Genomic DNA, 20,022 nt, shown 5'->3' on the forward strand with positions numbered 1-20,022 from the left:
CAGGGAAGTTAAAAACATGATGGGAGCAGGCGCTCCGAGGTCAGGACACTGGGGTGAAGGCCTGTGCCTGCTGCCCCTGAAGCCTGGGAGCAGGCGGGCCTTCGGGTGGCCATCTTCCAAAGCTGAACCCGGAACTCCGGAGACGCCGGGTTTATATCACAAAAAAAAAGGGAGGAGGGATTTTAAGCAGGACAACGGGGTTCATGTCCTGTCTCTTACAAACAGGGCCCTGGGATTGTCCAAGACAATCTGTTTAAGGTCTCTTAAACCTCTTAAAGCAGGGGTCTGTAACCCTGGTCCACTGACTCCAGGGGGTCTGTAACCCCGGTCCAGTGACTCCAGGGGGTCTGTAACCCCGGTCCAGTGACTCCAGGGGGTCTGTAACCCTGGTGCCCGGTTCATTTAGTTTAACCAGTCACCTGTTTTTAAAGATTGGCAATGGCTGTAAACTATCGATGAATAACAGGAGAAATCTGTTAAACTAAGAGAACTGTGGTCCTTGAGGGTTGAAGAGTAATTTTAAACCTAAACATTCTAAACTACTTAATTTAATAAATTAGCTGTTTGATTTATCAATGGGACTGAATGTTCTTTTAAACTGGCCACTTAGTGGTTTTTAAATCTGACCAGATCAACCTACAGAAGTGTTGGCGCTTCAGCCAAACCATCCGTTGTAACATAACGCACTCCCGTACCGCAACTGGTCTAGGGTAACACGGTTTAAAATAATCGTGTGTCTTAAAATCGAAATAAAAAAACGGTCCAACTGAGATCTTAAAGGATTTTTCAAGGCGGATCGATCCCTGATTGGGTGCTCAACTAGTCGGGTCTGAGACGGAGGGAAGGAGGTGCTGCACAATGGACTTTGTTTAAAGGTTGCGCAAACCTTCCCTTTCGCCTCCCCTACACGTTTTGCGTAACCTCCGCCCTTCACCTCCACCGCTCCATCGGCGGACGCTGTTGGCGCCACGTAAACCTCTTCGCAGAATCTCGGCGGCGTTTCCGCATCAGCCGCAGCCGGAGCGGCGACTCGCTACGCACTTTGCGTAGCTCCGCCACCCGTCTGCCGGGAGCTCCTGCGCGGCCGGGCTTCGTGAATCCCGTCGGCCAAATAATGTTAAATTAAAGGAGGCGTACGGTGGCCGGTGCTGTGCCTGCGGATCCAGAGAGGGGGAAGCGATTGGAGGATTACGGCAGACACTTGACCGGCTGGGTACTGCGGTACGTTGACATTGCGCCGAGAGGGAGGACGGCCGTGTGACGGTGGTCTGGTAAGTTATATGCAGCGGAGGGGGGGGCGGCGCGCTGTTGTCCCGTCCGTCTCTCTGTGTTGTCTTGGCTCGGAGGCAGACAGCCTTGCCTCTGTCTGTTCAAAAACAGCCCTCTGCCTCACCGTCCTCTACCTTGGTCTGCCCGCCGGTGGCCGGTGAGCTGTCCTTCAGCAGGTGAGCGGACAGCGAGTGTACGAGTGCGCCCGCACGTGTGGAGAGCCGTGTGAATCGTGTGCTTGTTGTGGCTTCAGCGTGTCTTTCTGTGATGTTGTGACTTAGGGGAAGGGTCTAGTGTGTGCAGGTTGCGCTCTCTGTGCATAGCTAAATTAGGTATTTTCCAGTGTCTTCCTACACTGTGTGAGGAGTATATTCTTTTGCATGGAAGAATGAACCTGTTATATGTCAGTAATCCTCTCTCTGTGTGTCACCTACAGTGAATCCAATTAGCTCTGAGGTCACTTTGGGGCTCATGCTTCTATATTATACAGTCTTAAATATATCAGTTTATATAACATAGCCTTCAGGCAGTCAAGGCTGTCTGTATGGCATAATCTTCTGTCAGGCTGTGTGTCTGTCTTTTATCCTGTGTTTATATTGTATCTCTGTCTGTCTTTGTTGCTCTGTGATTGGTCAGTTCAGGTTGTGGCTGCCAACTGATTGGCCGGAACTGGTGGCTGCCATGGCGATGCGGGATCTGGTGGAGGGGGAGTGTGGGGGTGCCAATCCGCTCATGAAGCTGACGGGTCACATGACCCAGGACCGAGAAGGCGGAGCTTGGAGACACAGGGCCACACCCACTGTGAGTCACATGGAGCAGAGCCATATTGTTCTGATCTTGAAGTTTTTCCTCTTATCATAAATGCCTGTCTCTCTCTCTCCCTCAGATTCCCACTCCTATTGAGATTGCCACTGAAGATGACGTGAGTAAAGTTATTATTAGTCACTTGTTTGTAGTAATTGAAGAAAGAGATGTAGATCGTTCCAATATTACAGGAACAAGAGCAACAGCAGCTGCTCATTATATTTGCCAGCAGCTATATTATCCTGCAACTCACAACTGGCAGCCCCACTGAAGCTCAGCAGGTGTGAGCCTGGTCAGTACCTGGATGGGAGACTCCTGGGAAAGATAAGGTTGCTGCTGGAAGAGATGTTAGTGGGACCAGTAGGGGGCGCTCACCCTGAGGTCTGTGTGGGTCCTAATGCCCCAGTATAGTGACGGGGACACTACACTATAAAAAGGCGCTGTCCTTTGGATGAGATGTAAAACCGAGGTCCTGACTCTCTGTGGTCATTAAAGATCCCAGGGTGTTTTTTGAAAAGAGCAGGAGTGTTACCCCAGTGTACTGGCCAAATTTCCCCCTGGCCTTTACCAGTCATGGCCTCCTAATAACCCCCCTCTCTGAACTGGCTTCATCACTCTGCTCTCCTCCCCACTGAGAGCTGGTGTGTGGGGAGAGGACTGGAGCATCATCCAGGTGGGGCTGCACACTGGGGGTGGTGGAGGGGATCCCCATTATCTGTTACGTGTCCCGAAAAGCGCTACAGAAGTGTAAGGATTCAATTGGATTTATTGTTGTAATCACAATGGGTTGCCAGCATCTCTCTGTCGCCCTCTAGCTGGTTAGCGAGTTCCTGCAGGACGCGGCCCCCCCCCGCCCCCCCCACACCTTCAAGATGGACGACCTGCTGGTGGAGATGCAGCAGATAGACCAGCAGAGCTACAGACAGGCTCCTCAGAGAGGTACCGTCTCCGCTGCCCTGTATCACTCTACCCCAGGCCTGGTCCTGGTGTCTCCCACACCTCCTAATTTCCCACGTTCATTAGATAATTGAATCCTTACTGGATCTAAGATCCAGTTGCTTCATTGGAATATTTGCGTATTGCCTCTGGTCATAAGTTGGCCGATTTTACTTTGCTTATAAAATGCAATGGTTAAGGATCCAACATGTTTAAAAGGGAACTGCAGTCTCAATTTCTTAGACCGGTTATTTATTCTCGTAAATTCATTGACGGTACAATGGATAAATCGTAAACTTTGTGAAAGTGCTGTATAGTCGCCACGTTGTGGCAAACTCGCATTCGAGTTCCCACAAATTGGGATGTTTTGCGGCCCTTCCTGCTCACTAGTCCCAGTAATGATTAATGTACTGTGATGGACGAGCGAATAGGTACAGGTTGTGCAGCAGACATTTTGCCGCAGAAATGTTCCAGCGTGATCTGCAAGCAGAGTGAACCAGTGAGTAGTATTTGTCAGTGGAACCATCTGGAAGTCGAGAGCATTATTTCTCCTGGATTAAAAGAGAGGGATTCACGAGCCTGCTTGTTTACAGTGTAATAGAGCCGTTTCACCTCACCGGAAGTTTTGTTGTTCTGAATCGCAGAACATGGCACTGCGCAGACCTGGACATTTACTTGTGATGGAAATTGAAGGTTTTACAAGTTACTGTGCACATCTTACTTCCATTGTGGTTTGAAATGCACTCATCAGTGCTGATTCCTTGTAATCCCCGAAATTTAAAAATAGCGTTGCAGTTCCCTCTTTGAGAGCTGGGAGAAATCGGTTCAAATCCATCGCGTTATTATGAAGTGAATTGAAGGGATGGATTGTGGAACTGAGGGCGAGCCAGCGGGTGTATGGGGGTCACCAGGCCCAGGACTGCTGTTTCACTGTTTCCCTGTCTGCCAGCAGCCCTGTGCTCGGTCGCTGCTTGTCTCACGGGCTACAAGCCAGGCTTGACAGCTAGGATGTGTGGTGCATTGTGGGGAAACAGTAGGCATGTCTTGTTACAAACCAGCTGATACTCTGGGACGTGACCGCAACACCTGGTGTACTAGACAAGCACGACAAGGAAGAACAGAGGAGAAAATAAGAGTCAAGTGCATTTGATTTGTGCTTGTAGTTGAATGTGTCCTGAACGTTTTTCAATATTCTGGCCGTTCCTCAGCTGTTAACAGGATCAGAGGATGCATTCTGAAAAGGTATTTGATTGCTTTTGCTCTGTAGGTTCCTGAACACACACCCTTTTCCTTTTAAGGTGTAATGTTAAACGTATCAATTGATGCCGTCTCACTGATTGTTTAGATGTTTCTCTCCTTCTTTCTGTACTTCTGTTTATTTATGAGCTGTCTCTTCTCTTTTCTTCCCCCGCTGTTCCTGATTGGTGGCCCACTCCGTCCCGGGTGTGCCCGATTGGCGGTTCTCGGCGCAGCCCCGGGGGTGGCGGCCCTCGCTCTGTCGGGCGATTGGGCGGCCGAGTTCCTCAACTCCCCCGACCCCGCCCCCTCCCAGACGCAGGCGGGGCCGAGCGAGACGGCGGACTCTGATTGGACCAGGGAGTTCATAGATGACGGCACAGGTGCGTTGGATCCGTGTGCTGGATTTTGATTCTGTGCTGGTTCGAGACATGAGACTGGGGACCATCCGAATGCCTGAATCTGCTGTGCGAATGGTGAAATTGAAGTTGGGGGAAGGGATATTGACATTGACACAACACGTTATTTAGTCCTCCTTTACAGATGTAAAGTTCTACAGTTTCCAAAAGTGAAGCGAAGTTTCTGTATTACTCAAAGGGTGTGAGATCATCAGTGAGTCCTCTCTTGCAAGAAATTGAGGACTGGCAGTGTGAGGCTTGTGCTTGTAGTCTGGGGACTGTGAGCAACTTCCTTGCCAGGTGTGTTGCTTAAGATGATACTCTTCTGAAAGCCTTCCAGAATGGTTACAAATGAGAGACCAGTCCCCCCCATATGGTCTGTTTGGTGGTTAGTAATTACAGGGGAGCTGTTCTTATATTTTGGGGTTAGAAAGAATCAGGTATTAATGAGTGCATTTCAAACCCCAATAAAGGTAAAATCTTCACCGTGACTTGTAAAACCTCCAATTGACATCACAAAATAGATTATATTTCCAGGTCTGTGCAGCACCATGTTCTACAATTCAGACCGAGGCAACAAAATTTCCAGTGAGGTGAAGCTGCCCTATGATGCTGTAAACAAGCAGGCTTGTGAATCCAGCTCTTTTCATCCAGTAGAAATATTGCTCTCGACCATGAGATGATTTTGCTGACAGATAATACTTACTTGTTAACTGTGCCTGCAGATCACGCTGGAACATTTCTGGGGAGAAATATCTGCTGCACAACCTGTACCTATTCGCTCGTCCATCACATTACATCAGTCATTACAGGGACTAGTGAGCAGGAAGGGCTGCAAACCATCACAATTTGTGGGAACTCGAATGCGAGTTTGCGGCAACATGGCGACTATACAGTATCTTTGTAGTTTTTTTTTCTCCGCCATCAGTGAATTAATTTTGTAACCGAGATTTAAGAGCCGGTCTGAGAAATGGGGACTGCAGTTCCCCTTCAGTTCACCATCTCACCCGGCCGTTGCTTGAAACAAGGCAGGGGAGCGACTGCCGCCCATCTGCAAAGAGCCGCAGGGGACTCTGGGATTGCCGCTGCTGACGCCGTTTCTCTCTCTCTCTGTCGCTCCCAGACCCGGCCGCGCCTGTGCGCTGGGCAGAGGAGTACCTGGAGCAGTCGGAGGAGAAGCTGTGGCTGGGAGACCTGGGGGAGAAGGAGCAGGACAACGAGTGGTGAGGAGGAGTACCCGCTGACCGGACGGTGACCGGCTGACTGGACGCTGGCTGACCAGATACTGCATCACAATGACACTGACTGGCTGACCGGACACCGGGTGACTGATCAGCCACAGACCAACTGATTGGAGGCTGACCGGCTGTCCAGACGCTGCCCAACTGACTGGACACTGGCTGACAGCACTGCACCACATTAACACGGAGTGACGGACCAGACATTGACCAGCTGTCTGAACACTGGTTGGACAAATACTGTGCATCACATTAACACTGACTGACCGGACACCAGGTGACTGATCAGAAACCAACCAACTGACGGGATGCCAACCACTGGTCCAGACACTGACCGTCTGACTGGACACTGGCTGGTGGCACTGCACCACATTAACATGGACTGACTGACAAGACACTTACCAGCTGACCAACTGCTGCATCACAATGACGCTGACTGGCTGACCGGACACCGGGTGACTGATCAGCCACAGACCAACTGACAGGGTGCTGACCGTCTGTCCAGACACAGTCTTTTAAAATCGCACAGAATGAGATTGAGTCACAGTGTTGACCCCAGTGTCCTGGCTGAATTCTACGTCAAGTGGGCCCCTTCCTAAAAACAACCAACATTGAGATGCGATTAGTTTCTTTTTCTTTTGCTAATGCCCATAGCGGGCATTATGGTGGCAGAGTGCTTGGCATTGCTGCCTCGCAGCACTGGGACCCTGGGTTCAATTCCTGGGGTGCTGTCTGGGTGGAGTTTGCATGTTCTCCCCTGTGGGTTTCCTCCCCCAGTCCTGACACGCTGGTAGTTTAATTGCCCAGGGAAAACTGGCCCTGGTGTGCGTGCATGCGTGCGTGCGTTGGGGCAGCGTCCCATCCAGAGTCTACCCTGCCTTGCTCCCAGTGCTTGCTGGGATAGACTCCTCCTCCCCCACGACCCTGAATCAAGAGGAGGTTAGAAAATGGATGACACCCTTCACTGATTTTGTTCTTTTCACCATCTCTGGGAGGGGGAAGACGATTTCCCGTGAGAATTGCTGAATAGCTTCCTCTAAGATGGTAATAATGTTTACTTTTCTCTCCCTCCTTCCGGTCAGGACGCGGGAATATCAGGCCGGAGAAGATCTACAGCAAACCGCCAAGCAGCTTCTGGCTAAAGTCAGCGACCCCAAATTACAGAACACAGAGGTCAGTGCCCCTTTTAACAGCCAGTGAGAGGACAGTGTTTTAGATATACTGATTTGGTTTCATTTTTATTTACCAGGCCCAACTTAACATTGAGTAAGTCGCCCAGTGCGATGCCTGTTGGTGATAATATAATAAAAAAACCTGTTCGACAGTCCCATCTCCTCAGACATGGTAGATCTGTCCACTTTCCTACAGCTCTTCTGTGTCCTGTAGGATAAATGTATTTTGCTTGAGTGTCTGTGATGGGCGCTCAGACTGTTAATAAGAGATCTCAGCTTGGCTAGATACGGTACTTCTGTGTTTCTGTCTCTTCTGTTTTATGCCTGGTGTTCAGTCACTAAAAAAAAACAGATTAATGCTCTTGTCCAGGGGTGCACAGTTTAACGTGGCAGAGTCCCACGACAATCCTAATTGTAGGTGTGGTTCTGACGATGAATGATCGTTAACGATGGTGATTTGTTCTCCTCCCCTGATGGCTGTGTAATTCTCTGTTCCCATCTTAGTTTCTGAAGTTTATTAGGCAGATCGGGGAGGGGTCAGTCACCATAGAAACCAGCGAGGTGAGGGAGAGCACTGATAACAGGCAGGCTGAACAGGCACAACACTGGGCTACTAACATCGACCAGGTAGGACCCCTCACACCCAAGCAGAGACTAGAGACGACTCGTTGCTTACAGATAGTACACCTTCCAGACTACACACTATAGACAGTTCTTCACTATGCAGTCAATCCGCATGGATTTCACCCTACAGATTGCCACTATATAAAGTATGATCTGTCTTATAAACACTGTAAGCTTGATCACATAGAGAATTTACTCTGCAGAACACTGCATGGGCTACAGCATAGAATATACAATATAAACGCAGGACTAAGTACTGTAGTGTTTTCTATATAGATAGGTACTTTATTGTCCACTACTGTGGAAGTTTGTCTTTGGCTTCTCCTTTAAAAATATAAAACACACTAGGAAAACATAAAATCATAACAACAGCACATAATACATAAACGGATAGAGGGAGGACTACATTTACACACATTCATTGAGCTGTTTAATTGCAGAGGGGACAAAGGACTTCTTATAAATGGTTTTATCTGAATACTCCCTGATGACAGCATTATGAATTGGGAATGGAGTGGGTGTGTGGAGGCAGCTGTGATCTTCCTGGCCATTCTGAGATCTGTATTATGATATAAATCGCTGAGCTGGGGGATGCTTTTTCCTAATTATTTTTTTCCTGGACAGTTTGGTTTTGCTTTTCAGCCCCAGGTTTCCATACCAAACTCTCCTGTTAAATGCTCTCAACGAGGCTTTTTATAAGCCATCTCTCGGACATTGTGACTGACATTCAAGTTCTGTAGTCTTGGAATTTAAAAACCTCTTTCTTAAAAAAGCTGTTTATATTCTCAGTGTAGCCCAGCCTCTGATCGATATGCGTTCCCAGATATTTCAAGCTACGTTGTTCAATATCTTTTTTAATTTTCCCAGATATTTCAAACTCTAGTTTATAATATACCATATAGACGATGCCCTGTAGATGAAACATGATGTACTGAATAAAGTATATTAGCGTACCGGCTGTGCTGTACACTGTGCAATATCCAGAGATAATGTCAAAGTAGAACTTGTACTTAGACTCAACTTCACCTCCCAAAGACATTCCCTGCCAAATGACTGGCCTCTGGCCCAGTGCACCTGATCAATCAGGGCACCTTTCACTCAAGCAGATTCCTGGTGTACCGGCGGAGTTCCCAGTACATGCTCACTTGCTAAGATATTGATCCGAACAGTGCCCAGCCACGATCAATACTTTGGCTTCATTCTAGAACGGGCTGGATGAGATCCTGGAACCAATTAACAACCAACGACCAAATTAGATGGTTCCTAGCCATCCTCCTTTCGTTTTGTACCTTTTATTATGTCTTCTGTGTGCTGTGTTGTAGAGTGTATATTCTCTAAGGTATGGTCAGCTGTGCGGAATGTGTTTTCTGTGCTGTATAGTCGGTACGGACTGAAATATGCAGGGGACCCTACATCCTGTAACATGCAGGATGGAGTGGTGGGGTTCACTCAGATTACAACCCTAAAACCCTCATTGGCCGCTAACTGGTCCGAAAGTGTTCGTTCTGGGTCAAGTCAATGATTGGGTCCTCAGGAGTTCAAAAGCAGATCGGTCTGGGTCCGGTCTCAGTCCAGGATATCTGCACCAGCCTGTACAGAGGTTCGCTTTGGTAGAGCACACGGGCTGTCCTAGAGCCTGTATTCATGGGTCCCAAGCCTGCTGGGGTTCCCCGTCTCTGTTGGCTCTCATTCCATGGGCATGGCTGATGCCCTGCACGTCTAGCCCCACGTTTTAAGAAGTCCCCTCCCTCCATTTTTTAAAGGTGCTGTTTCTGGTACCTTCAACACGCAGTGATGTGCACGGTCTCTCCTCGCCCTGTAGACCCTCAGCTTGGGCAGGTTGGGGGGGGGCGGGGGGGATCACACCCACTCACAGTGAGCGCTTCTGTCCTTCTGCAGAGGTCCAGCTGTTTCCAGTCTGGCCCTCGCGGCTGTGTGAGAGCAGCTCCCAGATACTGGTCCCTGATGGCCGCCTGTTGGAAATCGCGTTCGAAGCTTTAAGAACTAAAGCAGCGCTGGCAGCGCTGGGGCCCTGGGTTCTATTGCTGGGGTGCTGTCTGTGTGGAGTTTGCATGTTCTCCTCGTGTTTGTGTGGGTTTCCTCCCATGGTCTAAAACATGCTGGTGCTTCTGGGAAAACTGGCCCTGGTGTGTGTGTGTGTGTGAGTCTGTAATAATATATTATAAATATAATGTATAATTATTAATTATTATCAGTTAAGAACTTTATAAAGGACCCAGAACTGTTATTGGGAACCCCTGTTCTCAGGCAGAAGTAGTTGAGAGCTCCCAGCTTACCATTTGAATCTGTATCGGACAGACACAGTTCTTGCTCTATTTAGTTTGTCTGGTTCCGTGCGTCCTCACTGTCTTGTCTCAGCTCTCTCCTGTTCTCTGACACACTTTTAAACTGCCTCAACTCCCCCCCAACCCCTGCCCGGTTCCACCCCTCCCACCAAGTTACTTAGACAGATTCACAAGGTCACAGTCACCACAGAAACCAGCGAGGTGAGGAAGGAAACTGATAGCAAGCAGGCTGAACAGGCAAAGAACTGGGCGGCTAATATCAACCAGGTAGGACCCCAAGGGGAGGTGCAGTAGAGCGCTGCATGGATTTGTAGTTTTTTAGATGCTTTTTTTTTAGGCTTGTAGTTTGCATTTGTGCTGAGTGAGGTTGGGAGGGAAAGAGACGAGAGAGAGACCGGGATGGAGTGAACAGGAGAGGAAAGAAATTAGGAAAAGTCCGAACGAGAGAATAAAAAACAAAGGCGTCCGCCCCTGTCTCTCTGAGCACCATGCTTGTGTTCTTGCAGTTAATCGCTCTCGGTGTGCGTGTCCTGATCTCTCTCTAAGTCTCTGCCCTTCTTTTGAATTTTTTGGGTGGTTTTTCCTCTCTTTCTCAGGTGGAGGTAGAGTCCTGGGTGGATGAGTTCACCACAGGGGGCGCTCTCTCCCCTAACCCTGACTTTGAGAAAGCGAAGGCAGCTGTGGAGGTAACTGGGGAGCCCCACTATCAGAACCGTTCTTGACCGAATCTCTGTGGCCCAACGGACCCACCTGTTATGTGTCTTTCTTATGAAGCCACCGGGTTTAGTGCCCTGAGAGGTTGTACAAGGGTCCAGTTACTTAAAGAGGACTACAGACTGGAGAATACACAAGGGCACTCTGTGAAACTGTGAACCTGTGATGTCCTGTTAACTGCAGAAGAGGACATTTTTAACAGCTACAAGTGCAGTTCTTACGCAACACTTGTTTAATTAAGAAGTGAACAGACTGTACTGCCCAGGGCTTGTTAGTGACAGTTAGAAACAACCCTTTTGTGTGAAGTAACTTTCATATATAGTGATTTATAGAAACAGTGATAGGATAAACACTATGATGCGTTACTACTCCTAAGTACCATTAATGGACATATGGCTGCCCAGTGCCATGTGGGATATGTAGTTTGTTAGAGAACTTTCTCTAAGGAACTACATATCCCACATGGCACTGGGCAGCCATATGTCCATTAATGGTACTTAGAATACCATTAACCCATGTAGTTCTTTAGAGAACTACATATCCCATATGGCAATGGGCAGCTATATGTCCATTAATGGTACTTAGAATACCATTAACCCATGTAGTTCTTTAGACAACTACATATCCCATATGGCAATGGGCAGCTATATGTCCATTAATGGTACTTGGAGTAGTATTGCATCATAGTGTCTATCCCATCACTATTTCAGAGATGTGCATTTTTGTAAGAACTGCAGTTCACATAGTGCCTTTGACCACGTTAGAAAATCCCTACGGGCAGTTCAGGGTTTGCAGTGCAACATGGGAGCTGTAGTTTTTGTCTCCTCTGACATTGTTCCCTGTGACTGTACCTGCAGAGTGACGTGGATTTCTGGGAGAAGCTGCAGGCGGAGTGGGAGGAGATGGCCAAGAGAGACGCCGAGGCTCACCCGTGGCTGAGCGAGTACGACGACCTCATGTCCTCGTCCTATGACAAGGTGTGGCTGGCGTGCGTGCGTGTGTTTGTGTGTGCGTGTGTGTGTGTCTTGAGTGCTTCTCCCTCTGGCTCTGTGCAACGCCTGCTTGCTTTGGGGCGCTTTTGATTTTCATTTCCAGTGAAATGCCCGGTGGAGAAGCATGTGATGGGGCACGTGCAGTTCTCTGCCGTGGGGCACTGGGGAGTGTTACCAGCGGTAGGGTGTGGAAGTCGCTGGCAGAGGGATGCTGGCTGTTAGACAGTCTGTGATTCCCACCTCCGCTGTGTTAGTGCACTGGAGTGGTGGAGTGTTTTGTCTGGAATTAACCCCTCTGTGTGTTTACTTGTTAATGCACTGTAGTTTCTGTATTAACCCCTCTGTGTGTGTGTGCTTGGTAATGCACTGTAGTATCTATAACAATAATGGGGATTACAATAGTCATTACAGTGACTAGTGAGCAGGAAGGGCTGTAATCCCCCTCTATGAATTGGCTTCATTACTCTGCTCTCCTCCCCACTAATAGCTGGTGTGTGGTGAGAGTACTGGCGCACTATGGCTGCCATCGCATCATCCAGGTGGGGCTGCACATTGGTGGTGGTAGTGGGAGTCCCCATTACCTGTAAAGTGCTTTGAGTGGAGTGTCCAGTGCAATATAAGTGTAAGCAATTATTATGAATTATTAGTTAACCCCCCTGTGTGTGTGAATTCTTGTTAATGCCCTGCAGTGTCTGTATTAACCCCTCTGTGTGCGTATTAATGCAGTGTATCTGGTTTCACTCTGGTCTCTCTCTGGCTGTCAGGGATACGAGTTTGAGCAGGACAACCCCTACCTCTCGCACCCGGACCCACTGGCGGAGGGCGTGAGGAAGCTGGAGCGCGGGGACATTCCCGGGGCAGTGAGGCTGTTTGAGAGCGCCGTGCAGAGAGAGCCCAACAACCAGCTGGTACTGGGAGGGGGCGCTGCGTCTGCAGCAGGGGTGTTTACAGTGTTTAAAGGGGAACTGCCGTCCCAGTTTCTCAGACCAGTTATGAACTTTCAGGAGCAGGATAAATTCAGTGACGGTATAAAAAAAAATGGACAAAATCGTTAACTTGGTGAAAGTACTGCAAGTCGTCCTGTCGACGCCACTCACATTCAAGTTCCCTCGGATTGCTACGTGAGTCAGCCCTTCCTGCTCACTAGTCACCATTAGGACTAATGTACTGTGATGGATGAGTGAGTAAGTACAGGTGATGCAGTAGATATTTCACTGCAGAAATGTTCCAGCGTGATCTGCTGCAGAGTGATCTTGCTGCAAGTAGTATCTATCAGCAAAGCCGTCTGTAAGTCGAAAACGTAATTTCTATTGGATTAAAAGAGACAGATTCACAAGCCTGCTTGTTTACACTGTAATAGAGCCGCTTCACCTCACCAGAAGTTTTGTTGCCTTGTTCTGAATCAGACCTGGAAATTGAATCTATATTGGGATGTAAATTGGAGGTTTTACAAGTTACTACGTGACTTTTACTTTCATTGTTGTCTGAAATGCACTCATCAGTGCTGATTCTTTCTAACCCCCGAAATATGAAAATAGAGTTGCAGTTCCTCTTTAAACAGCACGGGACTTGGTCTGACACCGTCCCACCTTCTTTCTTTCTCTCTCTCCCTTAGGCTTGGCAGTACTTGGGCACCTCCCAGGCGGAGAATGAGCAGGAATTTGCGGCCATCAGCGCCCTCCGCAGGTACAGCACTGCAGCACCCGCTAAAACGAAGAATTCAGATCTCGTCGCGAGTTCTTCACTAGCAAAGCCCATGCGCTCGTGGCGGGTTAAAAAAAAAGATGAGGACACCAGTCTCAAAAGAAAGAGAGAATTTGAGCTGATACCTTGACTTCCGTTGAGAAACGGCGAGATGAGCCGCGGGGGTGAATTAGCTCCTCACTAACGAGCGCGAAGGACAGAGGGGCGGCCTCTTCTCTGTGGCATTGCTTTCCCTTTTTGGATTTGCCAGTTGTTATTCCTGCTCAATTTGACATCTGTGCTTCCCCACAAGGGGGCAGAGTCGTCTTTTAAGGCATCACCTAGGCAGGATGGGGTCCACGTACCGGTGGGAGGGAGAGGGTGGCTGGTTGAAGGAGAGAGGACGCCCTGACGACGGCCAACGCGACGGACACAGTGCCGCTGAGAGTGTCGCTGCAGACTTTTCACTCCCCGACCCCTTGCGGGGCTCGACTAGCCTTGTCTGCGCCACACTCCTCTTGCGGGGCGAAGCTGGGAAAGACATTGAAACGCATGTCTCCCCCACCAGAGTGCCTCTGGGAAGCTTTTCTCTACTGTCTGGACGAAACCGTCCTGTAAAAAGTTCTGCCCTCAAGGCCCGATCGCTGCCCTGCAGTGTAAATACCCCCCAGTGGAAACTTCAGCTTCTTCCTTTTAGGATTAGTGAAGGGCGGCACGGTGGCACAGCGGCCTGAGCATTGCTGCCTCGCAGAGCTGGGGCCCCGGGTTCAGGTCCTGGGGTGCTGTACTGTGTGGAGTTTGCATGTTCTCCCTCTGTTTGCATGGGCTTTCCTCCAGGTGCTCCAGTTTCCTCCCACAGTCCACACACATGCTGGTGGGTTAAAAACTAGCTCTACTGTGGGAGCGGGAGTCTGTGTGTGCCCGGCGAAGGACGGGCGTCCCATCCAGGCTGCACCCCACCTTGTGCCCGCTGCTTGCCAGGATAGGCTCTGGCTGCACCCCTGAATTTGAAGGAGCAGCTAGAAAATGGATGGATGGGTGGAAGATGAGTGAAAATGCCCATCAGTGCCTTCAGCTGTGTCCGTTCATCTCATCCCGTTAAACCCTGAAACTAGTGCTTTTTCTGCATGACATTAATGTGGTACTATACCGCTATGGTAATGCTATATAATATGGTTATATATTTTGTATATGGAATATATTGTGGTAATATGGTAATATAATATGATATTGTATAATAAGATAATTATTACACTCATACTCCAGTATCCAAACCTAGTTTGTTCCTGAAAATCTGTTCAGAAGGCGGGAGATTGTCAAATGGAAAATAATAATTCCATTATTTCTTCCTCCCCTGTTCTGACCCGAAGACAAGTTTACTCAGAAACACCCCTAAACATACCATCCAGATCATTATAGCAAGCTCGGTGAACAGCGCAGTTCTACTCAAATAAGCCAGCTACATACGATACAGATATTATATTTACATTTTTCATTCTTTTGTAATAGATCGCTATCCAAGCGATCGGCTAGAACGATGCGCGTATTGTTGTTGACTATGACGCTAAAGAATCTTTTTCTCTTCCTACCTGTGCTAACTCCATACATATTTATGAATTATAAATATCTGTCCATAATAAATAGCCATATACAGATAATATTATTAATACCCATAAGGCCGTAGTTGTAAACGAAGTAATCTGTATTCAGTTTTAGTACCACAGGTTTAAGTAATGTTCAGTGATTAATAGGAGTCGCTGCCTGGGGAAAAAAAGCTGTTATATGTAAAACAGCTTTTATATTATAAAAAAGCTATAATATGTAATATACAATATGATGATTATACAATATTATATATGGTAATATAATATGGTGATGCTATATAATGGTAATGTGGTATTCAGAGCTGTGTGCTGTACTGTAGATCCAGTCTGGTATTGAGCTCTGCTGTCGTTGAAACGGTGTCGGCCGCGGTATTGACTCACGCGGCGCCCGCCCTCCCTCCCGCAGGTGTGTCCAGCTGAAGAGCGACAACCTGGTGGCCCTCATGGCCCTGGCGGTCAGCTTCACCAACGAGTCGCTGCACAAGCAGGCCTGCGAGACGCTGCGCGACTGGCTGGCCCAGAACCCCAAATACCGCCACCTGGTGGACAGAGCCAGAGAGGGCGACGGCGGCGGCGACCGGGCCAGGGACCGCGAGAGGGAGAGGGAGAGGGAGCGGTTCGGCTCCCTGCTGCCCGAGTGAGTACCCCCCCCCCCTTGTTCTAGGGTAGCGCCCCCTAACCCTGGAAGAGGTGTGAGTGGGGGCCAGCAGGGGGCGCTCACCCTGCAGTCTGTGTGGGTCCTAATGCCCCAGTATAGTGACGGGGACACTATACTGTAAACGGGCCCCGTCCTTCAGATGAGATGTAAAACCGAGGTCCTGACTCTCTGTGGTCATTAAAAATCCCAGGGTGTTTCTCGAAAAGAGTAGGGGTGTAACCCCGGCATCCTGGCCAAATTTCCCAGTGGCCCTCACCAATCATGGCCTCCTAATAATCCCCCTCTATGAATTGGCTTCATTACTCTGCTCTCCTCCCCACTGAGAGCTGACGTGTGGTGAGCGTTCTGGCGCACTATGGCTGCCGTCGCATCATCCAGGTGGGGCTGCACACTGGTGGTGGTGGAGGGGAGACCCATTACCTGTAAAGCGCTTTGAGTGGAGTGTCCAGAAAAGAGCTATATAAGTGTAAGCAATTATTATTATTATTATAACCTTGACTGCACACAGTGCCCTTATCAAAGAGCGTTGAAGTGGTTTGTGTTTTTCGATCTTTTACCTTATGAAACCATGTGGGCATCTTGTCCCCCCAGAGGTACAAACCTCTGCTCCACAGTCCTCAAATTACTATGCAAATGATGGAAAGAATGGTATATGTATTGCTGTCAGATTCATTTCAATTCAATAAAACATTAAAATATAGTTTTATAGAAGGTAAGTGCTTTGTGTGAGAAAACTGGGTCAATTTAAGCTTTCAATCAAGTATGCAAATGAGAGAAATGAGTGGGGCTGTACCAGCCAATCAGAATGCTCCATGTTTCTACCTACCCTTTGCTGCTCCTTAAAGATCGATTTTGTCTTTTTATTCGGCATCAGGTAATCTTAACATTTTCCTGAAAGTGGTACTTTATCAAGATGTCTTCCAGCAGCTTTGTTGTTAAAGTTATTTTGATTTTGAAGGTACTTCAAAATCATTCATCTTCTGTTAATATACTAGATGTTTTGCTCTATCAGAAAATAGAGCTACTTGTTAAGATTCTTTTTTGTATGCATGCCGTCAGAATTGCCATCACTGGAGATTGGTAATTGATACCTCGTGTCTGTTCCCTTTTGTCTTCATGTGGTCAGAATTGCGATCATTAGCAATCAGTAATCGACACCTTGTGTCTGACAGGACGCTGTTCTCAGAGGTGCAGGCTCTCTTCCTGACGGCGGTGAACTCCGACCCTGGGGAGGTGGACCCCGATGTCCAGTGTGGGCTGGGGGTCCTGTTCAACCTGAGCGGAGAATTCGACAAGGCGGTGGACTGCTTCAACACCGCGCTGAGTGTGAGGCCGCAGGTACTAGAAGATCTTTAAACACGGTGCTGCATGTTCTGATCATACTCACTGTTAATGTACTGTATGAATTAATACTGCCAGACTGTTAGAAAACACTGTGATTAGCCTGTGCATGCATACTCTGTACAAGACGAGCCCTATCTCTGTAGTAACACATGACGGGCTGAAGGAATTTAACCTTTTTAGTCTTGACCAGTGGAAACTATGAGGGGATCTGATGTATAAAAGTATTGGAAATGTCAGGCTTACTCAGAATCAACACTGTAACACGAAGCAGGAGGAACCATGTGGAGGTGGAACAACAAGGAACTGCATTTAAAACTGAAGACGGGAGTTGTGTCTTTACACAAAGGGTGGTGGGGGTGTGGAACAAGCTGCCAAGCCATGTCGTTGAAGCCGACATCCTGGCTTCTTCTCAAGAAATGGCTGGATAAGATCCTTGGATCAGTTTAGTGGCATCTTCCGGAACTTATCCACTACCTGGAGAAGGACTCTAAGTATTACATCTAGACAAAAAGGGTTATTAGTTTGTTCGCTTTTAGACTGGCAGGATTTCTTCGGAATCAACAGTGAAATCCACACCAGATGGCACAAGTCGAAACTACAGGGAAGTACCTTTAAAACTGAGAACTGGAGGCACTTCTTTACATAAAGAGTTGTGGGAGTGGGGAACAACTAAGGAACAAGTTGTCCAGCCACGTTGTTGCAGTGGATTTTGTGAGGATTTCCTGGGTCGGTGAGCTCTGATCCAGATGGACTCCTCTCGTTTGTAACTGTGCTTTTTTTCCCTTCATCCCTCAGGACTACCTTCTGTGGAACAAGCTGGGTGCCACGCTGGCCAACGGCAGCCGGTCAGAAGAGGCTGTCGCCGCCTACAGGAGAGCACTGGAACTGCAGCCGGGCTTCATCAGGAGCCGCTACAATCTGGGGATTAGCTGTGTCAACCTGGGAGCACACAGGTAAGCCACATGTGTTAGAGGGGAACTGCGATGCCATTTTTATATTGCGTGGTTATAAAGAATCAGGACCGATGAGTGCATTTCAAACCACATTGAAAGTAAAGCGTACACAGTAACTTGTAAAACCTCCAATTTACGTCACAAAATAGACAAAAGTTCCAGGTCTGCACAGCACCACGTTTTGCCATTCAGAACGAGCCAACAAAACTTAGTGAGATAAGGCGGCCCTATTACACTGTAAACAAGCAGACTTGTGAATCCATCTCTTTTAATCCCATAGAAATATTGCTCTCCACTTCCAGACAGTTTTGCTGACAAATACTACTTGTTAACTCTGCCTGCAGATCACGCAGGAACATTTCTGCAGTGAAATGTCTGCTACACAACCTGTACTTATTCTCTCGTACAACATCTTACATTAGTCATTACAGGGACTAGTGAGCAGGAAGGGCTTCTTCACATCGCAGCTCATGGGAACTCGAATGTGAGTTTACGACAGCATGGCAACTTACAGTACTTTTCACAAAGTTCCCTGGATTTCACGCTTAATTTGACATTTGTACATTCCATTTCAATGAATTAATTTTGTTTCCGACATTCAATAACTGGTCTGAGAAACTGGGACTCCAGTTCCTCTTGAACAGTGTAGGAATTGTCCCTAATGTGTGTGCTGTGATTACCGTGTGTTGCTTTAAGGAGTTGAATCTGTGCCGGCGGGTGTTGTTAGTCTGTTTAGGGGTGTTTACTACTGTTTTCTCTATGTTAGCTTCTCTCTCTCTCTCGTTGCTAGGGAAGCTGTGGAGCACTTCCTGGAGGCGCTTTCTCTCCAGCGGGCGGCGCAGGAAGGGGCGGGGCCGGTGCCGGGGGCGGGACCCCGCGGGGGCGGGGCTGCCATGTCGGAGAACATCTGGTCCACGCTGCGCATGGCGCTGAGCATGCTGGGAGAGAGCGAGCTGTATGCGGCGGCCGACAGCCGCGACCTGGACACGCTGCTCAGAGCGTTCGGCCTGCGAGAGAAGGAGGGGGACTGAGAGAGGGGGGCGGGGGCGGGGGCGGGGGCGGGGGGGCAGATACTGTGTGAGTGTTTCGTCCGAGGAGGAGGGTGCGCGAGTGGGACAGTGGGGCGAGGAGGAGGAAGAGGGGGGCGAGAGGGAGACGACGGCGGTGAGGGGTGGGGACGTTAGCGGGGACAGGCAGGGGAAGGCCAGTGTCTCGTTGCCATGGAGCACACCTGAAGACAGACCTAAACTGGCTGCAGTAGAACTCCAGTTAATTTTCCAAACGTGGTGTTTTCCATTATTTTTAGAGCTCTGTCGTAAAGCAGCAGTTGTGTATCCATAGATGTAATTCCAGGAGAGACAGTGGGACAGGAGAGACAGTAAGACAGGAGGAGGAGAGAAAGTGGGACAGGAGAGACAGTGGGACAGGAGGAGGCGGAGAGACAGTGGGACAGGAGACAGTAAGATAGGGGGAGGAGGAGAGACAGTAAGACAGGAGGAGAAGGAGAGACAGTAAGACAGGAGGAGAAGGAGAGACAGTAAGACAGGAGGAGGAGAGAGACAGTGGGACAGGAGGAGGAGAGATAGTGGGACAGGAGAGAGTAAGATAGGAGGAGGAGGAGAGACAGTGGGACAGGAGAGACAGTAAGACAAGATGGGAGGAGAGGAAGACAGGAGAGAGTAGCAGGACTCTTAACGGTTGGGCACAGTCACTGAGGGGAGAGGGGGGTGAGCTCTCCCTCTCTCGGTGTATTTTAATTTCAGCATCATTAGGCCATGCTCTTGTAATATAAACTTGTTCATTTGTAAATGGAATTCTGCCACCTATTGTAAAATACAGTGCAAAATAATGGTACATAATAAAAAGGAATTCAATTCATACCGACATCTGTGTCACACAGTGTGTCACTATTACAGCTTCTTAAAAAGGAGTCCGTCTGCATTCTTGGAGCTCATCATTAATTAACTCTTCTTTCCTGAGCTGAGGTACCTTCTGTGTGGAGTCTGCATGTTCCAGGGAATTGTCGGGCCACCCAGTTTCCTTCCTTCCACCTTTCAGACGTGTGCTGGCCAGGATAATCAGTGTCTCCGT

The 20,022-nt window shown here is 48.6% G+C and overlaps 1 protein-coding gene across 8 annotated transcripts; it reads left to right on the forward strand.

The window, feature by feature from the left end:
• Window positions 1–911: 911 nt before the first annotated feature.
• Window positions 912–19,815, forward strand: pex5 (peroxisomal biogenesis factor 5). 8 transcript variants are annotated; one of them, XR_015930248.1, is made up of 18 exons: window positions 922–1,271; window positions 1,906–2,070; window positions 2,156–2,191; window positions 2,889–3,012; window positions 4,482–4,628; window positions 5,767–5,866; window positions 6,964–7,054; window positions 7,558–7,680; window positions 10,137–10,250; window positions 10,580–10,669; window positions 11,555–11,674; window positions 12,454–12,597; window positions 13,305–13,375; window positions 15,383–15,613; window positions 16,807–16,972; window positions 17,774–17,931; window positions 18,722–19,332; window positions 19,466–19,815. XR_015930248.1 is itself a non-coding variant. In XM_088619575.1 (17 exons), exons 2-17 carry the CDS (start codon window positions 1,951–1,953, stop codon window positions 18,960–18,962), a joined length of 2,076 nt encoding a protein of 691 aa, XP_088475701.1. In that variant the 5' UTR covers window positions 912–1,271; window positions 1,911–1,950; the 3' UTR covers window positions 18,963–19,815. The 8 variants fall into 8 exon arrangements, 7 of the variants coding, with proteins under 7 accessions (XP_088475701.1, XP_088475705.1, XP_088475703.1 ...); XM_088619575.1 differs by having other exon boundaries at window positions 912–1,271; window positions 1,911–2,070; window positions 18,722–19,815; XM_088619579.1 differs by having other exon boundaries at window positions 912–1,221; window positions 1,911–2,070; window positions 18,722–19,815.
• Window positions 19,816–20,022: the final 207 nt, after the last annotated feature.

This window comes from Lepisosteus platostomus, chromosome 25 (genome assembly GCF_059453375.1).
Source record: "Lepisosteus platostomus isolate fLepPlt1 chromosome 25, fLepPlt1.hap1, whole genome shotgun sequence".
Taxonomy (NCBI): Eukaryota; Metazoa; Chordata; class Actinopteri; order Semionotiformes; family Lepisosteidae; genus Lepisosteus; species Lepisosteus platostomus.

Excerpts from the sequence above, each read along its gene's own strand:
- pex5 (XM_088619575.1), top strand. The coding sequence starts at position 1,951 with ATGGCGATGCGGGATCTGGTGGAGGGGGAGTGTGGGGGTGCCAATCCG. Across the intron at positions 11,675-12,453 it reads TGTCCTCGTCCTATGACAAG|GGATACGAGTTTGAGCAGGA; the intron begins GTGTGGCTGGCG and ends TCTGGCTGTCAG. Across the intron at positions 13,376-15,382 it reads GCCATCAGCGCCCTCCGCAG|GTGTGTCCAGCTGAAGAGCG; the intron begins GTACAGCACTGC and ends TCCCTCCCGCAG.